Source organism: Oreochromis niloticus, linkage group LG10 (genome assembly GCF_001858045.2).
Source record: "Oreochromis niloticus isolate F11D_XX linkage group LG10, O_niloticus_UMD_NMBU, whole genome shotgun sequence".
NCBI classification, from domain to species: Eukaryota; Metazoa; Chordata; class Actinopteri; order Cichliformes; family Cichlidae; genus Oreochromis; species Oreochromis niloticus.
Genome location: NC_031975.2, coordinates 27,257,201 through 27,275,231, shown reverse-complemented (window position 1 = coordinate 27,275,231; position 18,031 = coordinate 27,257,201). Strand labels below are relative to the sequence as shown.

At 39.5% G+C, this 18,031-nt stretch overlaps 1 protein-coding gene across 3 annotated transcripts in view; it reads left to right on the top strand.

The window, feature by feature from the left end:
- The window catches only part of tmem132e (transmembrane protein 132E), a 427,585-nt gene that overhangs the window by 344,281 nt on the left and 65,273 nt on the right, over positions 1-18,031 (top strand). For all 3 annotated transcript variants that reach the window (XM_013276475.3, XM_005458245.4, XM_019363885.2), the window contains one exon: positions 14,266-14,406. In XM_013276475.3, coding sequence (XP_013131929.1) covers positions 14,266-14,406 — 141 coding nt within the window. The remainder of the gene's footprint in view (positions 1-14,265; positions 14,407-18,031) is intronic.

Sequence of the window (18,031 nt, the reverse complement as noted above, 5' to 3'; positions counted from 1 at the left end):
GGACTTACAGTGCGGGAAAAAACACTTTTTCAAGTGTTAGGCAGGTTTTTTCTGTCATTTGTGTTAAGTGCTCATTACAGCAAGTATCTCTACACTGCATTTCAAAAACTCGGTCACCTGTCAAACTTGTCAAATTGTCACATGGCTGAGCCCAATTACTGCCACATTTTCATTTTCTTTTATTTATTGATCATCCTTTATATATTCTATAGACCGTACCTTTAGGTCGTCTGTCAAGCCACTGCACTTTAAGCCTACGCCACTTTTTTCACCTTCATTCTAAATAAAACATACATAGGAAATATATTTTTTCATGAGAAATGCAGCCCTCTCATATTCCTGAGAATACCTAACCTAATGCAGCCACTCCCAGTCTACAAAATATTAAACTCGCATTTCTCAAAGCAAACATTTCCTCCTCCTGTCAGTCTTTATGAGCTTCCTAATCAGCTTATTCGGTAGCCTCAAAAAAAAATTAGGTGGTAGCTAGTTCTTGTTTGCTTTGCCACTGCAGAGCCAATACGTTCCCACCTCATCAAATATTGCCGCTCTGCCAGTGGATATGCACAAGGTGTCCTTTAGTGCTGGTTTTGATGCACCGGCCACAGCAATATTGGACAGCAAGAGATAACAGTAATCTTCTGAAAAGCAAAAAAGAAAAAGAAAATCACATCGCTTTGCACTAGCTCCTTGCTTTTTCCTGCTGGTTACGATGACACACTAACTATAAACTATACAAACGATACTATTTAGTTACATTTTGTAAAAATTTGTTGTTTTGCAAAAAAAAAAAAAAAACCCTTCCCAACAATAATTCTGCATGTTGAAAAATCATGCTTGGCTACTGTGTTTAGGGAAGTGAAGCCGAGCAGTGATTTACAACTGTCTGCATGTCACTGCACGTGAGTTATACCCGTCTCATTATCGCCATAACCCAGTGCATCACAGCACCGACGGCAGTGGACAAGATTCCAGCAGCTTCGACAAAGTATTTGATATCCAAGAAATGCGAACAGACCAGCAGTTTATCCTTTCCTGTTCATTCTTTTTAAAAAACGCTTTATGTAAAGGCTGAATGGTTAGTGACAAATGAAAAAGCTTTGATACAGTTGAACTTTAAACTGTAATACAATAGTGTTTTTAATTGTGACTCAAAAGTGGCTCAATGAGGTTTCAAAAAGCAGCAAGAAAGCTTTTTCTAGCTTTATAAAAACATGACAAGCTGAAGCCGAAAGTTTGTGCACAGCAGAGTATGTAATTGAATTACATGTCATTGGACACATAAAAGCACCACAGCCACAACAGGCCAAGGACAGATAAAAAATCTGCACTTATTTTGAATTATGCATACCTTCATGGAATGGAAATTTGTTGTGTATGCAGTAGCACAAGTGGCAAAGTTGTCTGTAAAGTGCCCCCTCAGAGGAACTAATGGAGCTTCTGCCTCCAGATGAGTGGGGGGGAAAAAAGGCTATGGTGGCCAAATTTAGCTGTTGAGAAGAGGCCCCGTTTCTGCTTTAATGCAAAAGGGAGTGCAGCTAATGCCTCCGAGACATTCTAGTGCTGACATTTACTTGTTTATTTACTTCTCTGTCTTCATCTGTGCATCGCTAAAGGGACAGCCGCGAAGGCTGACTCTATCCAACGGGGTTTCGTTCACCAATGGTGGCGGCACGAGCATTCCGTGGGCTGTTGTCACACCATCGGTGATCAAATGTTTGTTTACTATGTCCCACTCGGCAGCATAACACGCCACTTGCGAATGCCAAATACCAGAGTCCAATCTGTCTGAAGCTGGCAGACGGAGAGGAAGGTCTTGGTCGTTCCATTTGATAATTTTGACAGGGAATCGTATCAGCCCCTGGTGAAATTCAATAACCAGAGCTGGGAGTTTGAAACAGAAAACATTGAGTTGTGACATCACCACAGTGATGTCCATCGGGGCACGCGAAATTCGGCAATCCCTCATTTACCCTGTGACACTCCAGTAAACCGTGTTATTATTACAAATAGGAATGATGATTAAACTACAAAAGCAAGACTGTAATAAACTCATCCTTTAAGAGAGCACCATAGCAACGCGTTATGAAGTTTCCTTTTCAGTTCCAATTCATATGAAGTCTCAGCTGAACCGGGAATTTTAAATAACCCTACCCATGTGGTGTAATATGTCATCATCAGTCATGACATTTTTCAGCAGTGATTTTTAATTTGGTAAGATGAAAGCGTTACAGGCCGGGTTTAAAAGGCGCTGCTTTTATGTTTGATATTCAAAAAAAAAGTTTCATCAGTGGAGCGCTGTTTACAAAGCCAATACAAAAATAAAAGGGCTGTACAAGATTTAATTCCCAACTATGCTCACAGCTTACACTGCTTTACAACACACCTACGCTTTAGTTCAGATTTTATTTTTAAATAGAACATTTCCCCGGCCTGCTGTCCTCTCGTATGAAAGAAGTTACTACGTACCACATCACTGGTTGTTCTTCTTGACATATATTTTTACATAGAAAGATTAAGACTGTAAAGAAATGGCTGTAGTTTGTGGTTTAGGCTTGTGAGGTGAAGTAGGAGCACCTCTTTCATTCAAAGCCATAGTGCGGGGGATGGGTCTGCAACCAGTTGGTGTTGAATCCAGTGTAGAGAAAAAGGGTCCTCTCCCAGTGCACATGTCTGTTACACATGTTTGGGCAGCCTTTGACTGTGATGAAGAAACAGATTATGCCCGTGTTCAGGCATGAAGTATCACAATATACTTAATTTTCTGCTTCTCTGCTCCCTAAGGTCTTGTGACAGTTTTCACTCACAGCAAGCCACAAGCTGTAACATCTGCTGTTAAATAATAACTTCAAGGGGCAGAAAACAGATTTTAAGATTTTACCATCTTGTTGTGATTGTAGACTACCTGCTGGGTATGATGGATTTATATTATCATTTGGATTGTGAGATTTCTTGATTTGAATAACTTGTGATGTTATTTATTTAAGAAGTGACCCAAATCTTCAGTTTATTCATTCTATTAGTGTACAGAGCTTATGTTGTTCCAAAAAAAGAAATAAAAATCACAGTCAGAACCACGATAGTAAAAGGAAGGCTTTATTTCTGTCTGTAGGAACTTATATTTGCAGGGAGACGGCAAATGTGAAATGAATGGAGTCACGCATAGCATGACAAGAAGGAGCTGAGGCAGAGTTGTGTTGCAAAGCAGCTTGCAGACATTAAATGACATTTGCCAGTTGGATTTATTGAAGATTATCAGTTGAAGTATCAAAATGCTCGATTCCTACTTCAAGTGTCAGAGATAAGATTAGATTCACAACACGTTCTCACTCCCAAACTGTAACATTTTACGCTAGGTGACAAATCATCGGTATATTACGCTTCCGGGCACCCAACACATCCTTATATTACGAGATCAAAAAAATTAGGAAACATGAAAACCGTTTGGAATGAATCTACACATGTACGTTTATTTTACTTAAATCGCTTTGGAAAACACTATCTAACATCATTAAAGTGGTGGTTAAGGTCAGGGATAAGGTTATGGATAGGGCTAGGGCTGGAATACATGGCTGGAACGTCTGTTATTCCAGGACCATCGTTCTACTGGATTTCATCCACAACCCGGCGCGTAGCATAGGAACACGGAAGGTTGACTTTCGCAGACCCATCAACCTCCTTGGGAGTGAGAACGGTCTGAGCTTCCAGAAATTTGTTAATCTGTGGCTAAAAACACGCTACAACAAATGCACCTTTAAAAAAAAGTGTGAGCAACCAGCTGTTTCAAAGAACTGACCCTTTGGAAAAGAAGCTATAAATATAATTTGTTTTATAAATAGTCATTTTTTGAAGGAACAAATTTCACATTTGATGTCCCTGTGTTATTCTTTCCAACTGCAGCCAGCATTTCCAAATGCTCAAATGATGACTGGAGCTACTGTCATGACAAAAGTTACAAGACTGAGAGGACTTAATCGCTGATAGATGTTTTAGTTGGATCTTTGCTGTAATTATCTAGCTTACTCGTCTCTTCTTGTAGAATGTGGCTTTATTTTTTGTGTTAATTAGAGAGCAGAGTACAGCGAGCTGGAACAAAGCACTGCTGATGTAACCTGAAAAACAAGCACTTATTGCTGGATTTTGGTTTGTTTGTTGTGTTTAAGGAAAATTTGGGGGTGTTAATAACAAGGAATGCTCTGTTGTTAACTATGCCATACATAGTAAACGTCATATTTATCACCTTGCAGCATTACTCATTTTCACATGGAGGAAATGAATCAGCTCAGCATGTGCGAACAAGCAGCTGCGGTTTCAAATTTGTATCTGCTCGGTGATATTTCCCCAGTTTCTCATATTCTAATTTTTGAAGACTCCCATTAAAAAAGTCTGTCCCTGGCAGGTTTCACACTCCCGTCTGGCTTTCCAGCTGTATGTGAGAAAATCTCAAAGCTGTTTACAAGTGAACACAGACAGCAATGGATATCAAAGTGTTTGAGATGATTGATAAGATTATTGCATGTGTTCCAAGAGTGAAGCTATGATTGTCACTTGAGAGTTGCGGTGAATAGTAAGGGAAGCTCTACAGTGCCAGAGAAATTTGCAAGTGGTTATTGACATTTTTAGGAAGTTAAAGGTAAATCCCTCCTGGAGCAGCCTGTGATGGAAAATTCCCTTATAGAGGAAATATCACTTATAAAGTTGTTGTCTAGTGATTCTAAGGAGATATTTGGTGATCTTACATCATGTGTGGGGTTTGCTTCTAGATAGTCAGGTGACCTCGAGGTGTACAAGTTTTTTGGTTCTAAAACGTGTGTTTTTGGCAAATACTGGCATCCTCACAAGTACATGTAACTATTGCAATTAAAGTTTTAATGAGAGGAAAGCAGACTGTGCAGAAAGTTCTCATTCTGACAGTTTTTATAGTATTACAGCATAATAATTACTACGATGTAACTTTAAGTTTTTCTGCAGGAGATCCACAAATAAATATAAGAAAATGTGATCTAATGCACAGAAATGTGTTAGATCACCTGTCATTAAGATAAGAAAATGCTAATATTTTATAAATTTGTTAAAAACTCAAGCAAACAAACACTGAATTTACATTTTTATGCCCAAATTTGACTCAGCACACTTTTAATCAAGCATAATACTCAAACACTAAAACATTTTTTTCTGTTCAAGAATGTAGCTAAAAAAATGCAGTTTAGAATCTTAATCAAATAATTAGATGCCTTATTAACAGTTTTTAGGGCAGTTGTGGCATAAACCTTGCACTGGGTTGTTTGTTAAGCACTATAAAGTATGTTTGTTATGTAACCTGTAACTGAGAGATCTACCGTATATGTGAGAATACTGACCAATACAGTTGACTTGGATATGACAACCTCATAGATTATGCTAGCTGGCAAACCTTTGCTCTGATTAGCTCTGGCTAATATTGTACATGGCGATCCGTAGTTATACATTTATACCTTTTATTGCTGTGTGAAATTGTCACTGTTTAACATAACATGAGTTCAATGAGACCTAGCAGCTGCAAAGCTACAGTAGGATATTGTAGGCTCTTGTCACAGTCTTAGCTTAGTCTGCCACTATGCTAATGCTGCTTATTTTATGCTAGGTATCAAACAACAAAGGAAACAATGAGTAGCAAAATATGAATTGATTCCATCCCACATTTAATCCAATTCTTTAAAATCGCCGTCACTACATATCCTGATGATTTGAAATGTATGTAGGTCAATACTACAGGGGGAAAAATGTGGTACTGAACATATTGCTCAGCATGTGGGTTGTTATAGCGATTAAAAGTAGGCATCTTTCAAGTCTGTGTTATCATTAAGGCATATGTCTCACTGTGCATTTCAAAGCACAGAAGTCTGTTGTTTTCCATGTACACCCACACACCAGCAGCCTTTTAAGCACATTAACTCTCGATGACACGTGTTGGTATATGTTTTTGTGCCATATCTCATCGATAGGAAGAATTTTATCATGTTTGCACATCCCTGCTGTAGCCACACAACTTCCTTTGTCTGATTTGTGCTGAATGACCCTTTTCACACAGAACAGTCAGATTCAAGTAGGCTGATCTCTAGGCTCCTCCATTAAAATTGGATGTCACTGTAGAGATTTAAAGAGCGCCTAAAAATGCATTTTTCTTACAATCCGTCTCATTATGCTGTAGAAGAAATTCCACTTTTGTGACTTCTCTGCCCGTGGGGACATTTTGTTCAAATGTCTTCAATAAATACTCTTTAAGAGGGCCATTAAAGAAAAATTAAAGACTTGCGAACTATGATTTAATCCTGGTTTGCATATTTTATTTATTAACATCAGCCAGTTTGAATAAATTGCAGTGTGTAGTAAGGAAGTTGACATGATTTCTGCAGCGAGGGTCATAAATGGGTCATGAAGACATGGGCCTCCAAAACTCTTAAGCACACAATTGATGCAATGCAAAGCAAGCTGCAAAGAAGTACAAAATAATGAGGAGGATAAATTTGTATTTGCAGTGCCTTTTAATCATGAACAAGATGAACTACACAGATACCGATGAATCCATGAACATCTACAGAAACAGAATGATAATAGAAATTTTGTGTTTAAATATGCAAATTATAAATACATGCTAATTTACATACATCACCAAAACAGATGTCTTGATATCGGCTAAATCCACATTCAAAATTCTTCTGTCTTTCTGTTTTTTGACATATTAGAGTCATTTTTTTAATCACTACATGAATTAGAGAAGAAAAAATGTCTGAAAATGCCTTTTCAGATTCCACAAAATATTTAAACGCTGTGTTCTCATATTGGAACAACGCATTTGGGCTTTTCTGCACTTTGTACTTCTTTATGCTCAATAAAGTGTTTTATACTTTGTTAAACAATGGTGATTTTATTTAGGTATGCTGTGAAATAAGTCCTCATGTGAGGACATAGTTTTTAAAAAAAAGATAAAAGTACCACTTTCTTGATCCAGCTAATCCCGAATGTACTCCGTTTATCTGGGATTGTCACTAGCAGCACACCCAGCCTGAGGCTCGGTTTGTGCCGCCTCCTGGAATCAAATCGGGGGTCTTTTGTGTGCATGGCAAATGTGTTAACCTCCACGTCAGGGGTCCAGCTAATCCCAAATGGCTAGGAGAAATTAAAAATGCATCCCATACAAGAGCTCAACTCTCAGGAGGTTAAATACATTTTTATTTTTACACATATGCAGGTGTCTCCAGTGCCATAGTGGTCAACACATCCGATTGGCCAACAAATGTTGCTGGTATTATTCCAGCCGGAGACACAAACTCCCTTCGGAGTTGTATCAGGACGGGCATCTGTCATAAAGTTGCCAAATCACACATGCAGAGCCGTAACGACACCTCATGACAAGGGAGCAACCGAAAGTAGCAGTAGTACATTTAAATATGCAAATGTACTACAAATTTTTCTTTCCTTTAGTCTGAAAGATGGCTTGTTGGAGGAAAAGTAGTCCAAAATCTCTGAACACACCACATCATGTTTTTTCCCGTCATGTCTTACGTTAGTACTTAGGTTACAGTGCTATAAATGTTACATATCTACACTATGTGAAAGTACACTGCAAAGCCCCTGCTTAGTTATTGTGGTATCTATGTGTTGTGGTCATTTCAGTCTTCAATATGCTCACTATACCCCCGAACACAAGTCAGATTTGATAACTCCAAGGAGATCTTACAGGCAGCTCAGAAATCCAGCTTGGAATGTGTTTACCAAAAGCTCTCCTGTTTAGCAGTCCGTCAGCCAACTCGAAGTCTAATAGGTGTTGCCATGGCAGAAGGCATCTGTGTGGAATGAGTAAGTAATAGCTCTGTCTTAACTGAAGTGGCTCACACTGCCTCTCCACTTTCCCTGTGTAGGAGCAGCAGCAGGGCTCACGCAGATTCTGAGAATTTGGGCGTGCGTTATTGCCGGTTACTGCCTTGCAGCTTTTCCATTTGTAATGCTCTTTCATTAATCAGCATTAACACCGTTCCACAGGGAGCCTGATTCATGTGGTGCTCCCGTGGGTAGTGCTTCATCCCCTCTCATTTGTGGTGCAAAAATGAAGCAAAGTCTGTGAAAAGGACTGTCTGATGAAAAACATCGATGCAGCACAATATGCAGGCTTTCTCATAAGGTGATTAATATGTACTGGCTTTTATACGCTGTTGGTGAGTGTAGGTCATGAATACAAATACGAATATTACACGTCAGGGTTGCATCCTTACCAGGAAATGCGCTGGAAATGGTTCTGCGGTACAATAATGTGTAATTATCGTCCTTTATGATCAGTATTTTTACTAGCTCCGCTAATCAAGTAGCAACTGGGTCACCTCGTTTAGAGAGCGTCAGAGGGTATTACGTTCCCCCGTTTCAGCTCACATCAAAGGCAACACACCCGATCAGGATGGTTTCTTAAACGTTACATATTTCTGTTTCATCTCCCCTTGACGCACCGTGTCTGATAATTACTGTATTTTCTCTAATGTGTGAGATTTGATGAAAGAACAAAATATGAGCTGCAATAGCAAGAAACATTGTTTTGAAACAGAGTGTAAAATACACCATCTTTGATGCAAGAATTAATACAGCGCTTTCTTGTAGTTCAGTAATTACAGCATTTGTCAATATTGCGGCTCCCATGCTCGGGAATCATTATTCTTTATACAACCCTTCCCACACACAGGCACTCACAATAAACAGTGCCAACACAAAAAAAGTAAAGTATCATTTTTTTCAAGATACATTTTTCAAATATATACTTTATATAATCTTGACTTAAGATCTACTTACTAGCTTTCTCCCAGCTTTCACCCTTAGATGTTATCAGTTATTGGACCTGCTGACGTGCAGAAAGCCATGCCGCGTGATAATAGGTGATCATGCAATAGGCCACATCCAGTCGGGCTCGTCTCAGTCAGTCTTGTTTGCTGATAAAAACCAATACAGTTGAAAGCTCTGAGCAAGCTTTTAAGTGGACCTTAAAATTAGTCTGTCACAGACACTGCTACATGCTTAAGGACAATATTCATGCTCAGGATATTTGCTTTAAACTTCATACATCATGCCTGTATTTTAAATGGACGTTCAGGCACCTTTTTAATGTCAGGGACATCAATCTTTTAGGTAAAAAAAAAACAAAATTAAAAGTGTAATTAAGAAATGATCACTGTGTGCAGTTCATGCTGGTGAAGATATAAGATCTTCCTTGTGGTGCTGTAGCTGCAATCCTGCTTATGAACTGGACGTCCAGTTTAATTATTCATTTGAAAAATATTGTTATTTACTTGGTGTGTCTATATAACCACATTCTGGGGGGGCGTGATTGTCCGTTGGTGATAATGACAGACACGGTGTTGGGAAAGTCCTCAAAATTCTTTCAAATGACCACATTTTGAGGCCTGACAGTCACTTTTCTTTCACAATTTTTCGCTTCATTTAAAGCAAATTTCCATGACTGGGAACCCAACCTGGCCATATTGGAAAGATGCAGTTATTTTTTAAAGCTGGTGATCTATACAACAAGTGCAAACAGAGAAAGAGGATAGTGTATGTCGCTGTTTCTCAGTGGAGCAAAATGCTACAACTGCCAGAATGCCTGAATTGGTGGTTCGTTTCCTTCCAAAGCAGCTCCCAGGCCCCTGTTTTTGGATAGGCCTGACCTTGGCTTCTGTGGAGGCGTGCGTGTGAAAAACAAGGACATGCAGTCTGTAGTTTGAAGCAGAGCCTGGATTGTACAAAAAAGGGTGATCTCAGGCAAAGTGTTGCAAATTAAGAAGTCCTGGAAAAAGCCTCACCCTATTACCTTTTTGTACCTCGGTCAAACCAAACTTAACCACAGAGAATGCGAACCAGAAAATGGTCGTATGAAAGATTTTGTAAGAGTTTTGTAAGATCACAAAAGCTTCAGTGTTTGCAGAGTGGTGGCAGTAGTTTGTATCTTTCTAAAACTGCTGGCAACCACTGCAGCTTGCTAGCCAACAGTGCAATCACTATAGGGTATTCAATACAACCCCATCATGGGTCTTTGTAGACATGTGACCACAAACCAGGTGACATTAAAAGTCATTTTGTCCATCACCAGTCAAGGGGATGATGTGAGATCAATAAGGCCCCAGTCATACAAGCTGGGAGACTGGTCATCAACCACCTGGGAACCACTGTTCTTGAGGGAAAAGGGAGTATTCCCCATACGGTTGTGAGTGGTTCCTGGAGGTTAACGGCAGCCGCTGGGAAAATAATTGCTAAAGTCCCGTTACACAGATGTAGAGACTGGTCAGTGATCTCCATTTTCCCCCAGTGACCCGCCTGTCGCTGGGAATACACATTTTCCCTTGTGACTGGTGGTTCCCAGATGGTCACTGACAGGTCGGAAGTGTGTGAATAAGGCCTTAGTGAATGCCTAGCAGATCGCTCCTGACAAAGGCTGCCTGTGCCGACACGTTAGTCAAAGCAGTCAAAACCTGTAATCATGCATAACTTGAAGCATCAATATAGTTTAAAGAGTTTTAAAAAAACAAACACACACAGTCATCATGAGCGGGAAACTGGATATAATGAACAGAACTATTTGTACAAGTCTGCAAACATGTTTCTTTGTGCTCTGCAGTTGGAGATTTTGACATGGGAGTCTAAGAGCTTTGAGATTGGCCCACAGTTGGATTTTATGAAGTTAGTTCAAACATTTAAATACCTTTTATGTATTTAAAACCATTAAAGATAAAAGATAATCACTGTAATTAGTTTAATACTATAAGAAGAAAGACATTTTCTGTATTGGCTTTGTGCCTATTCTGGTTAAAGAGGGAGGAACAACTACAGCTGGAAGTCAGTTGCTTTCACAAATCATGGATGAGTGGTCGATGCAATGAACGCAGGTTGGTGAAGCAAATGGAAATACCTCAGCGGGACTTCTGAATTTTTATCTGTCAGAGAAATAGATGCAATGATCTGATAGATGTTGCAGGGCCTCAAACTTTCAAATGGAAATGAGACACTTGGGAGAAAAATATGATTTGGGTAATGCTTTCATGGAGTCAGTCCGGAAAAAGATGTTTGTCAGAGTGGAACTCGAGTGATGTCATGATGGGAAGAGAAAAACAACGCTATGTTTCTGTAAACATGGGAACAATCATAAAGATCGCCAGAATTTTATTTTAACAGGAGAGCAGCAATAGGCGTTAACATAGCCCAAAGCAGAGGGACAACCTCCTAAAACTACATAATAATATTAGATCATTGTTATTTATTCTTTTTCACAGAATACAAAGTAGTTTCCGAGCATCTGCAGGCACATTTTCAAAGTAGACTAACATAGTAATAAATAGTCTAGAAGACATAAAGCACAGAAGCAAAAGCCAAAAGCATTAATAATTCACTTCTGTCTTGTGTTTCATGAAAATGAAACCATCAGATCAATAATCTGTAGTGGCTGTATTTGTCTAAGAATGAGCTCTGGATTTTTTTCCATGTTACATCATTTGGGGCATGGCTCTGTGGTCAAATAACCAGAAATCACAATAACTGGGAAGACAAAAGCTTCTTTAAAAAGAAAAAACAACTAAAAAATTCTCTCTGTAAACACTTTCATGAAATATATTGGTAAATTTAAAGAGGTCTGCTATCAGACAGTGGTATTTCGTAACAACTCACTAGAAAATATAAAAATGTCGTCCAAAAAAGTTACCAATACCACGAGAAACCAGGTGCTCTCAACAACTGATGGGTAAAGTATGACTATAAAAAGGTCTCAGGAGCTTAGAAACAAAGTGACTTCTTTAAGTTTCATAAAGATGTTTCGCTCATCCAAGAGGCTTCTTCAGTTTTAAAGCCAAATGGTGGAGAGTCCTGGTGGGGGCTGTACCTTATATTATTAATCATGTGGCTCATCACATGAGCTAAGGTGTGAAAAAAGCGTGGGTCATTATCACCAGTGGTTTTGAGTGGAACCACTGTGAGACCTTGCTCCACCCAATGTGATTTATTGAGGTCACCTGATGCAAGATGTGAGTGGGGGTTGAGGAGCCTGGGAAGGGATCTCAAAAGTGGATTGTAGGTGCAGACAGTTGGTATTGTAAGCCATCCCCTCTGCTGCAAGATGTTCACAGTGGACATAGACGGCCTCTTTCACTCCTCTTTCACTCCTCTTTCAAACCATCTGTCTTCTGTCCAAAATGTGAACACTGGCATCCTCAAAAGAGTGACCTTTAACCTTAAAGTGCAGATGTACAGCTGCATTTTGTCCTGTCTTATATACAGGCCTGATTTGAGACAGGTGACACTATAGGCTATACAAATTAGTTGTAATTTGGGGAGACAAAGACAGGAAGTGAAACCACAGGAGTCCCACAAGAGAAAGCACTTAAAGAAGTGAGTAAGAACAGGAAATCAGGACGGCATGCAAACAGAGGGAGAGAAAAACAAGGAAACACATGAGACAGTAGAAAAATGGAAAGATTACAAAAAAAAGAAAGGCTATCAGTTAAACCAAAACAAGGATCAAATCTTGGGGAAAAAAACACACCAATGGATGCATCAGGAGCAATTTTGTGTTCCCGTTGTTGCCTAAAGACACTTGGACATGCAGACCAGGGGAGCTGCAGATTAAACCATCAAAATACCTTCCAATTAGTGTGCAGACTGCTCTAACTCCAGGGCCACGGACCATCCTGAAAGAGCATGTTGTCATTTAAAAGCAATCCTGACTGCACAGACCCACTCACTGTTTTTTTTCTTATCACGGATCATCTTTCAGCATTAAACAGGTTAAAGCATAAATCTGCTGCTGCAACTGAAATCATATTACTTCAAATATTTATGAACTAAATTTAAATACTGCAGCACCTATGTATACTTCAAATCACAACATTTTATTGGAGGAAAGGGAAAAAAATGTTGCATGTTATTGTAGCTTTACTATACCATGAAATTCAAGAGTTCTACCCATTTATGTAGCTATTTATGTGTTTACTGCATTAACTATTTCGTCTCTCATCCCTTTTTTTCTCCTTTTGCCACTTTTAGTTGCTCAGGCTGGCACGCATTATCCTTGAGCAGATGTTGGGGGCATGTTTTTGTATAGCTGCAGCATGCTACAGCTTTATGCATTTGCATAGTCTTGTTTTGTATGCATCTATACCCTATGCACATCTGGTTCACTGTGTGTAAAATCTCTGCAGACAATGCAGCGTTATGAATGTATATAGAAGTGCATGCACGTGCAGATTGGTTGGTGCAGCCATGCGTACATGCCTGTATGTGTGGATGAGTAGGCTTGCGGATGTAGATGTTTGGAAGATGCACACATACAGTATGTGCATTACATTTACTGTTATTACTTCTTTGGCCCTTGGGTTATTATGTAGAATAGTTTTGGAGATGGGGGAGAGAATGGTTTTATTTACAGAACTATGTAAAGTTCTACAATATTTATCAAGTGAACTGTTGTACATGTACGTGTAAATATTATAAATAGTCGTGAAAAATATCTGAATTCATTTTAAAGCCTAACAGGGGGGCAGTAAAACACTGCAGTGTTCACAACACTCAGCTCAGTACACTTTAGGGTCTGGCCTTTTTAATGTGAATACCTGAAATATTAAGAGGCAGCAGGGAGTATGAGTGGTTTCCAGGTTCAAACATTCTTCCTTGCTGCAGTGTCCTGGAGCAACAAACAAGCCAAAATAAATAAATAAAAAATCAGCTCAAGGACTCGTGTTCTGCTGGTAACCTTGACCTACCTATAAAGCGCGTTCTCCCTGAAGAGCTAAGGGCTAAGGAAGGAGGATTGCACATGAGACTCAATCATAACATTGTGTTTTTAGGAATTTTAAAGGTGGATTATTTTGTTTTAATGTGAAATGCAGTTCAGTAAAAGCTCAATGGTGTGTATGAACTTTCGCAAAAAGCATGTGAACTGAAGTTTGTGGCTTTCAGGTGTTAATTCGAAATGAATATCCAGTGGGTTCAGTAAAAAGCTTTGTAGATCAGATTTTGCAGAGAGTGTAAGTGAGCACTCTGACCTGAAGTGCTCCTACCTTTCTGCTCTCATGTATCATTGCACTGTCATCTTCATTCATCTTTGTTATTGATTCATCTGTGGAATTGCTTTTGCCATGACGCAATCCAGGGAGGAGGCCTGTAGCACAGAGAGGGTATCCACCTCTGACCTTGCACATAAATCATTCCCCTTAATAAAATTGACCTCTTCCATTATTTTTTCTCTCTCGCCATTTCCTGCAGGGTCAAAGCTAAAAAGGGGGTAAACCTGCTCCAAACCAACTCGAAGAGCCCCCAGTGGAAGGTTGAATGGGAGGTGCAGTCTGGCGCTAAGCATTCCATCACCACCATCGATGTGAACAAGAACAAAGCAGTCAAGCAGGGGTAAGTCAACAGCCCTGGGCCTAAACACACTGGGTCTGTCTAACCAACTACTGCCGCTGCAGCTGTTGATTTCTGCTCCTGCTCCAGCTACACAGAGACGGTGATATTTGTCTTGCTTAACTATGGACAAAAGATCTATTTTCCTTTGACTAATCAGTCATAGTTACCTGATGAAAGGCAGCTTCTAAAAGCATATCCTCAGACAGAAGATAAAACACACCATTGTCCCAGTGACTAAAGCACCCTCTGCCTTATAGGCCAAAGTTAAATGAATGAAGATATTATCTGCTTAGTCTCACTACATCTGCCGTCAATTTAGTTTACGTGGAGAGATGAGGTAGATGATTGTGACTGCTGGCATTAAAATACCTTTGAGATGAGATCTTGTCTGAGAGCAGTAATTACACCTCAGGCTCCTCAAAAGAGTAAAAACACCACCCAGTCGTGGTCCTGTGGTGTCTGACGGGATAGTAATGGACTCTGTGTGGCCAGATTCTATCGTAAATGAAACTTGGTAAATAAAGTAGAGCTGCAAAGAGATTTGCAAGCTTAATGCAGTCTAAATTGCATACAGCTTAATGCATTCGTTAGCATGCGTTTAGGAACAGCCTAATTGATTTGACCGGTAAATGGAGGTGAACCGTGTACGGGATGCTCCGATAACTTTGCTTTTCTTCCACGCACTTAAAGGTTCGATTTACCGAAAACAATTCAAACTACAGTATGAAATGAGGCCCTGCAAAGAGGATTTGCTGGTTTGTTTTAGTGCCTGTGCGGTGTGTTCCTCTGTCTCAGTACAACAGAGGTAATAAGTAATTAAGCTGAAATTTGATACTCCAGTCAATGAAATGCTATAATTAAAAAGCTCAACAGGATCTTGTTCATAAGCGATGATAAAACGGAACGTCAGGTTGTCAGGTGGATTGGTGTGTACAGGCCAGCAGTAATGCAGGGATTGCACTAGATCAGGTTGGTAGGGAGAGGGGAACTGAGCTGAAATTAAGAGGTTTCAATTAGATTAATGTTTTAACACCAGAGCCCCAAACATTACAAAACTGCTGGGGGATCATTCTGACCCCGCCCTGCAAGAACAGAAGCAAAGACAGAGAAGAAATCATTTCTTAAAGAAATTAAGTTGTTAACTTTCCTCGGACCATTTTTATTATAAACAGTATTTGACAATAGAAATATGTGAGATTAAGTTTTAGGGCTTTTATTAGTTTTACAAATGATTTCATTACAGTTCAGAAAGGTAAAAGTTATTTTAGCATCCACTAATAAAGGATACAGCAAACAATATAATAACTAACACATCTGAATAATTCAATTATTGCAGATGAAGAACATTATGAAAACGTTAAAAATGAATTTTACATAAGGTGTGGCAGGCCTATTAGTTACGCTAATATAAAGGAAGTATTAAAAACAGAGAGCTTGCTGTGAGCCAGACTGAACCAGTCGGTGGCTGCATTTTAAACCACAGGAGGCGACAACAAAATAACAAGCACGTTTTAATAGATCAATCATTGTGAAAGTAGAACAGTGAGAGTTTATGATGTCATCCGCCCCCTCTTCCACCAGACCTCATTCAGCGTCCATGCTGTTCCTCCCCAATCTGCAGCCCTCTGCCTCATCAGCTCTGCTCCTCAGGCCTGGGTACCCTGCTCCAGATTTCACCTTTTACTCATTCAGATTAGCTCTCCCCCCACTTCTCTCCACACCCAGCAACCCACCCGGCTCTCCGTGCATCCATCATTGACTCTGATCCAGACCAAATATATAACAAAATAAGAGGAAAATAATACAACTGAAATTTGTTACAGGCAAGTGAACAAAGATCCGAATCATATACAATAACAGATAATTAGAAGAGCAACATCAAAAGCAGTCACATTGGCCAATTTTTCAGTCCTTTGAAATGGACTCAAAACCCCCCATCATAAGTCATCATGAGCTCTGGGTGGTAATTGAAATGTATCTGTTGGATAGCCGTTCACAGTGAAGACAGTGTACCAAAAGGCACTAGCTGAGGCAGTTTGGACATGTGATTAGGATCCCACATAGGTGCCAGGGTAGACCCAGAATGCACTGAAGGGACTATATCATCCTCCCTGGGAGTGTCTCAGGATTCCCCAGGAGAGGCTCTAGGAAAATGTTGCTGAGGAGAAGATCTAGAATATCCTTCTTAGCCCGATGAAAGGAAAATGAAAGGAAGGAAGGTCATCGTCATTTTTTAAACGATTATTTCTTTGGTGTTATGGTTCTAATGGAATGCACTGGCAGTAGAGATTCTGAGTTTTACAGAGTAAAAGAGTAGTAATCTTTAAAAACTGTCCGGGAGAAATGCTTTCAAATAAACCTAAAAATCTATTTGCCTCATTATTGTTTTATTGCTAAAAAATAAAAGCAAAAAATCTGAGTAAATCCACAAATATGTTTAATTGCTATTAACGTTGGGTGAACACACCCTGTAAACAGGTGAACAGTGAACATTCATTATGGGTTTTTACAAGAGTGCAGTTTCCCCAGCCTGCGAGCTTGATCCACTGACGGAAAGCAACTAAAAATTAGCAACTATAAATCACAATATGTGATGGGTTCAATTTATTAAGACCTGAAGGACTGGGAGCTTGGCTAGAGACATTAGCAACTGCTGGTCTATATATTGGCATCCCTGCGGAGTCCTGATGGTTGGGAGGAGGAAAAGAGCAGCAAGGAAGAAAACAGAGAATAACCTCACCTGAGAAAGAGGTCCACCATTTCTCTCTTGTTTACTTCTTAGCGCCTCCTTAGCGACAGCCGTCCTTGCTATATTTAGTGACCCGTGTCATGTAGTCTTTGCCACCCTGTCACCATGTGGGAAATGTCCAGTAGGGGGTCAAGCATGGACAGAAAAACAGTGTGTCACACTGCATTTTCTCAAAAACCAAGTCAATTGAGTGGCCACCTAGAGCAAAACCACCAAACAATGAGCCTCTAAAGTCAAGCAGTGGAGTCGGGGATTCATGCCTCATTCCCATAAAATCGATTGAACATGAGCTTGAAATCCGTTTTATATAAAAGGCACCCACGCCATGTTGAAAACTGTTGTGAAATTCATTTACATTGCTTATATTTGGGGTTGTCATTTTTTACGATGGTGTTTCCAGACAGTTTGAACACTAAATTGAACTCGAAATTACTGATATGCTTTATTTATGATGTCCTTTGTGACACTGGCAAATTATTTGTATTCCTAAAGTCATTTCATAGATATAAGAATACATTTTATTTTATGTGTCTTTAAAAATGATCAAAGAGTTAAAAAAAAATAACTCTCAAGTCAATCAAAGCCATTTGAGTAAAAATATCTAAATATATATATTTATATATATTTGTCAAACTATTGGCTTGTTTGCCATTTTCACAAATGTGGCAAAGCCGCTTTGGCTTTTTTTTTTTTCTTTTATGTTACTACTGGGCAGCATGAGTCATACAGAACATGGGGCAGTTCAGGAAATTTGAATACATAAGTCGTTCTATCTATACTTGAGACAGAAATAGCATTTTGTATGACAGTGATTGCTCTTAATCTAGGAGGACAAAGATTTGGGATTCAGCCCTGATAATCAGCCTGTCTGTCTGC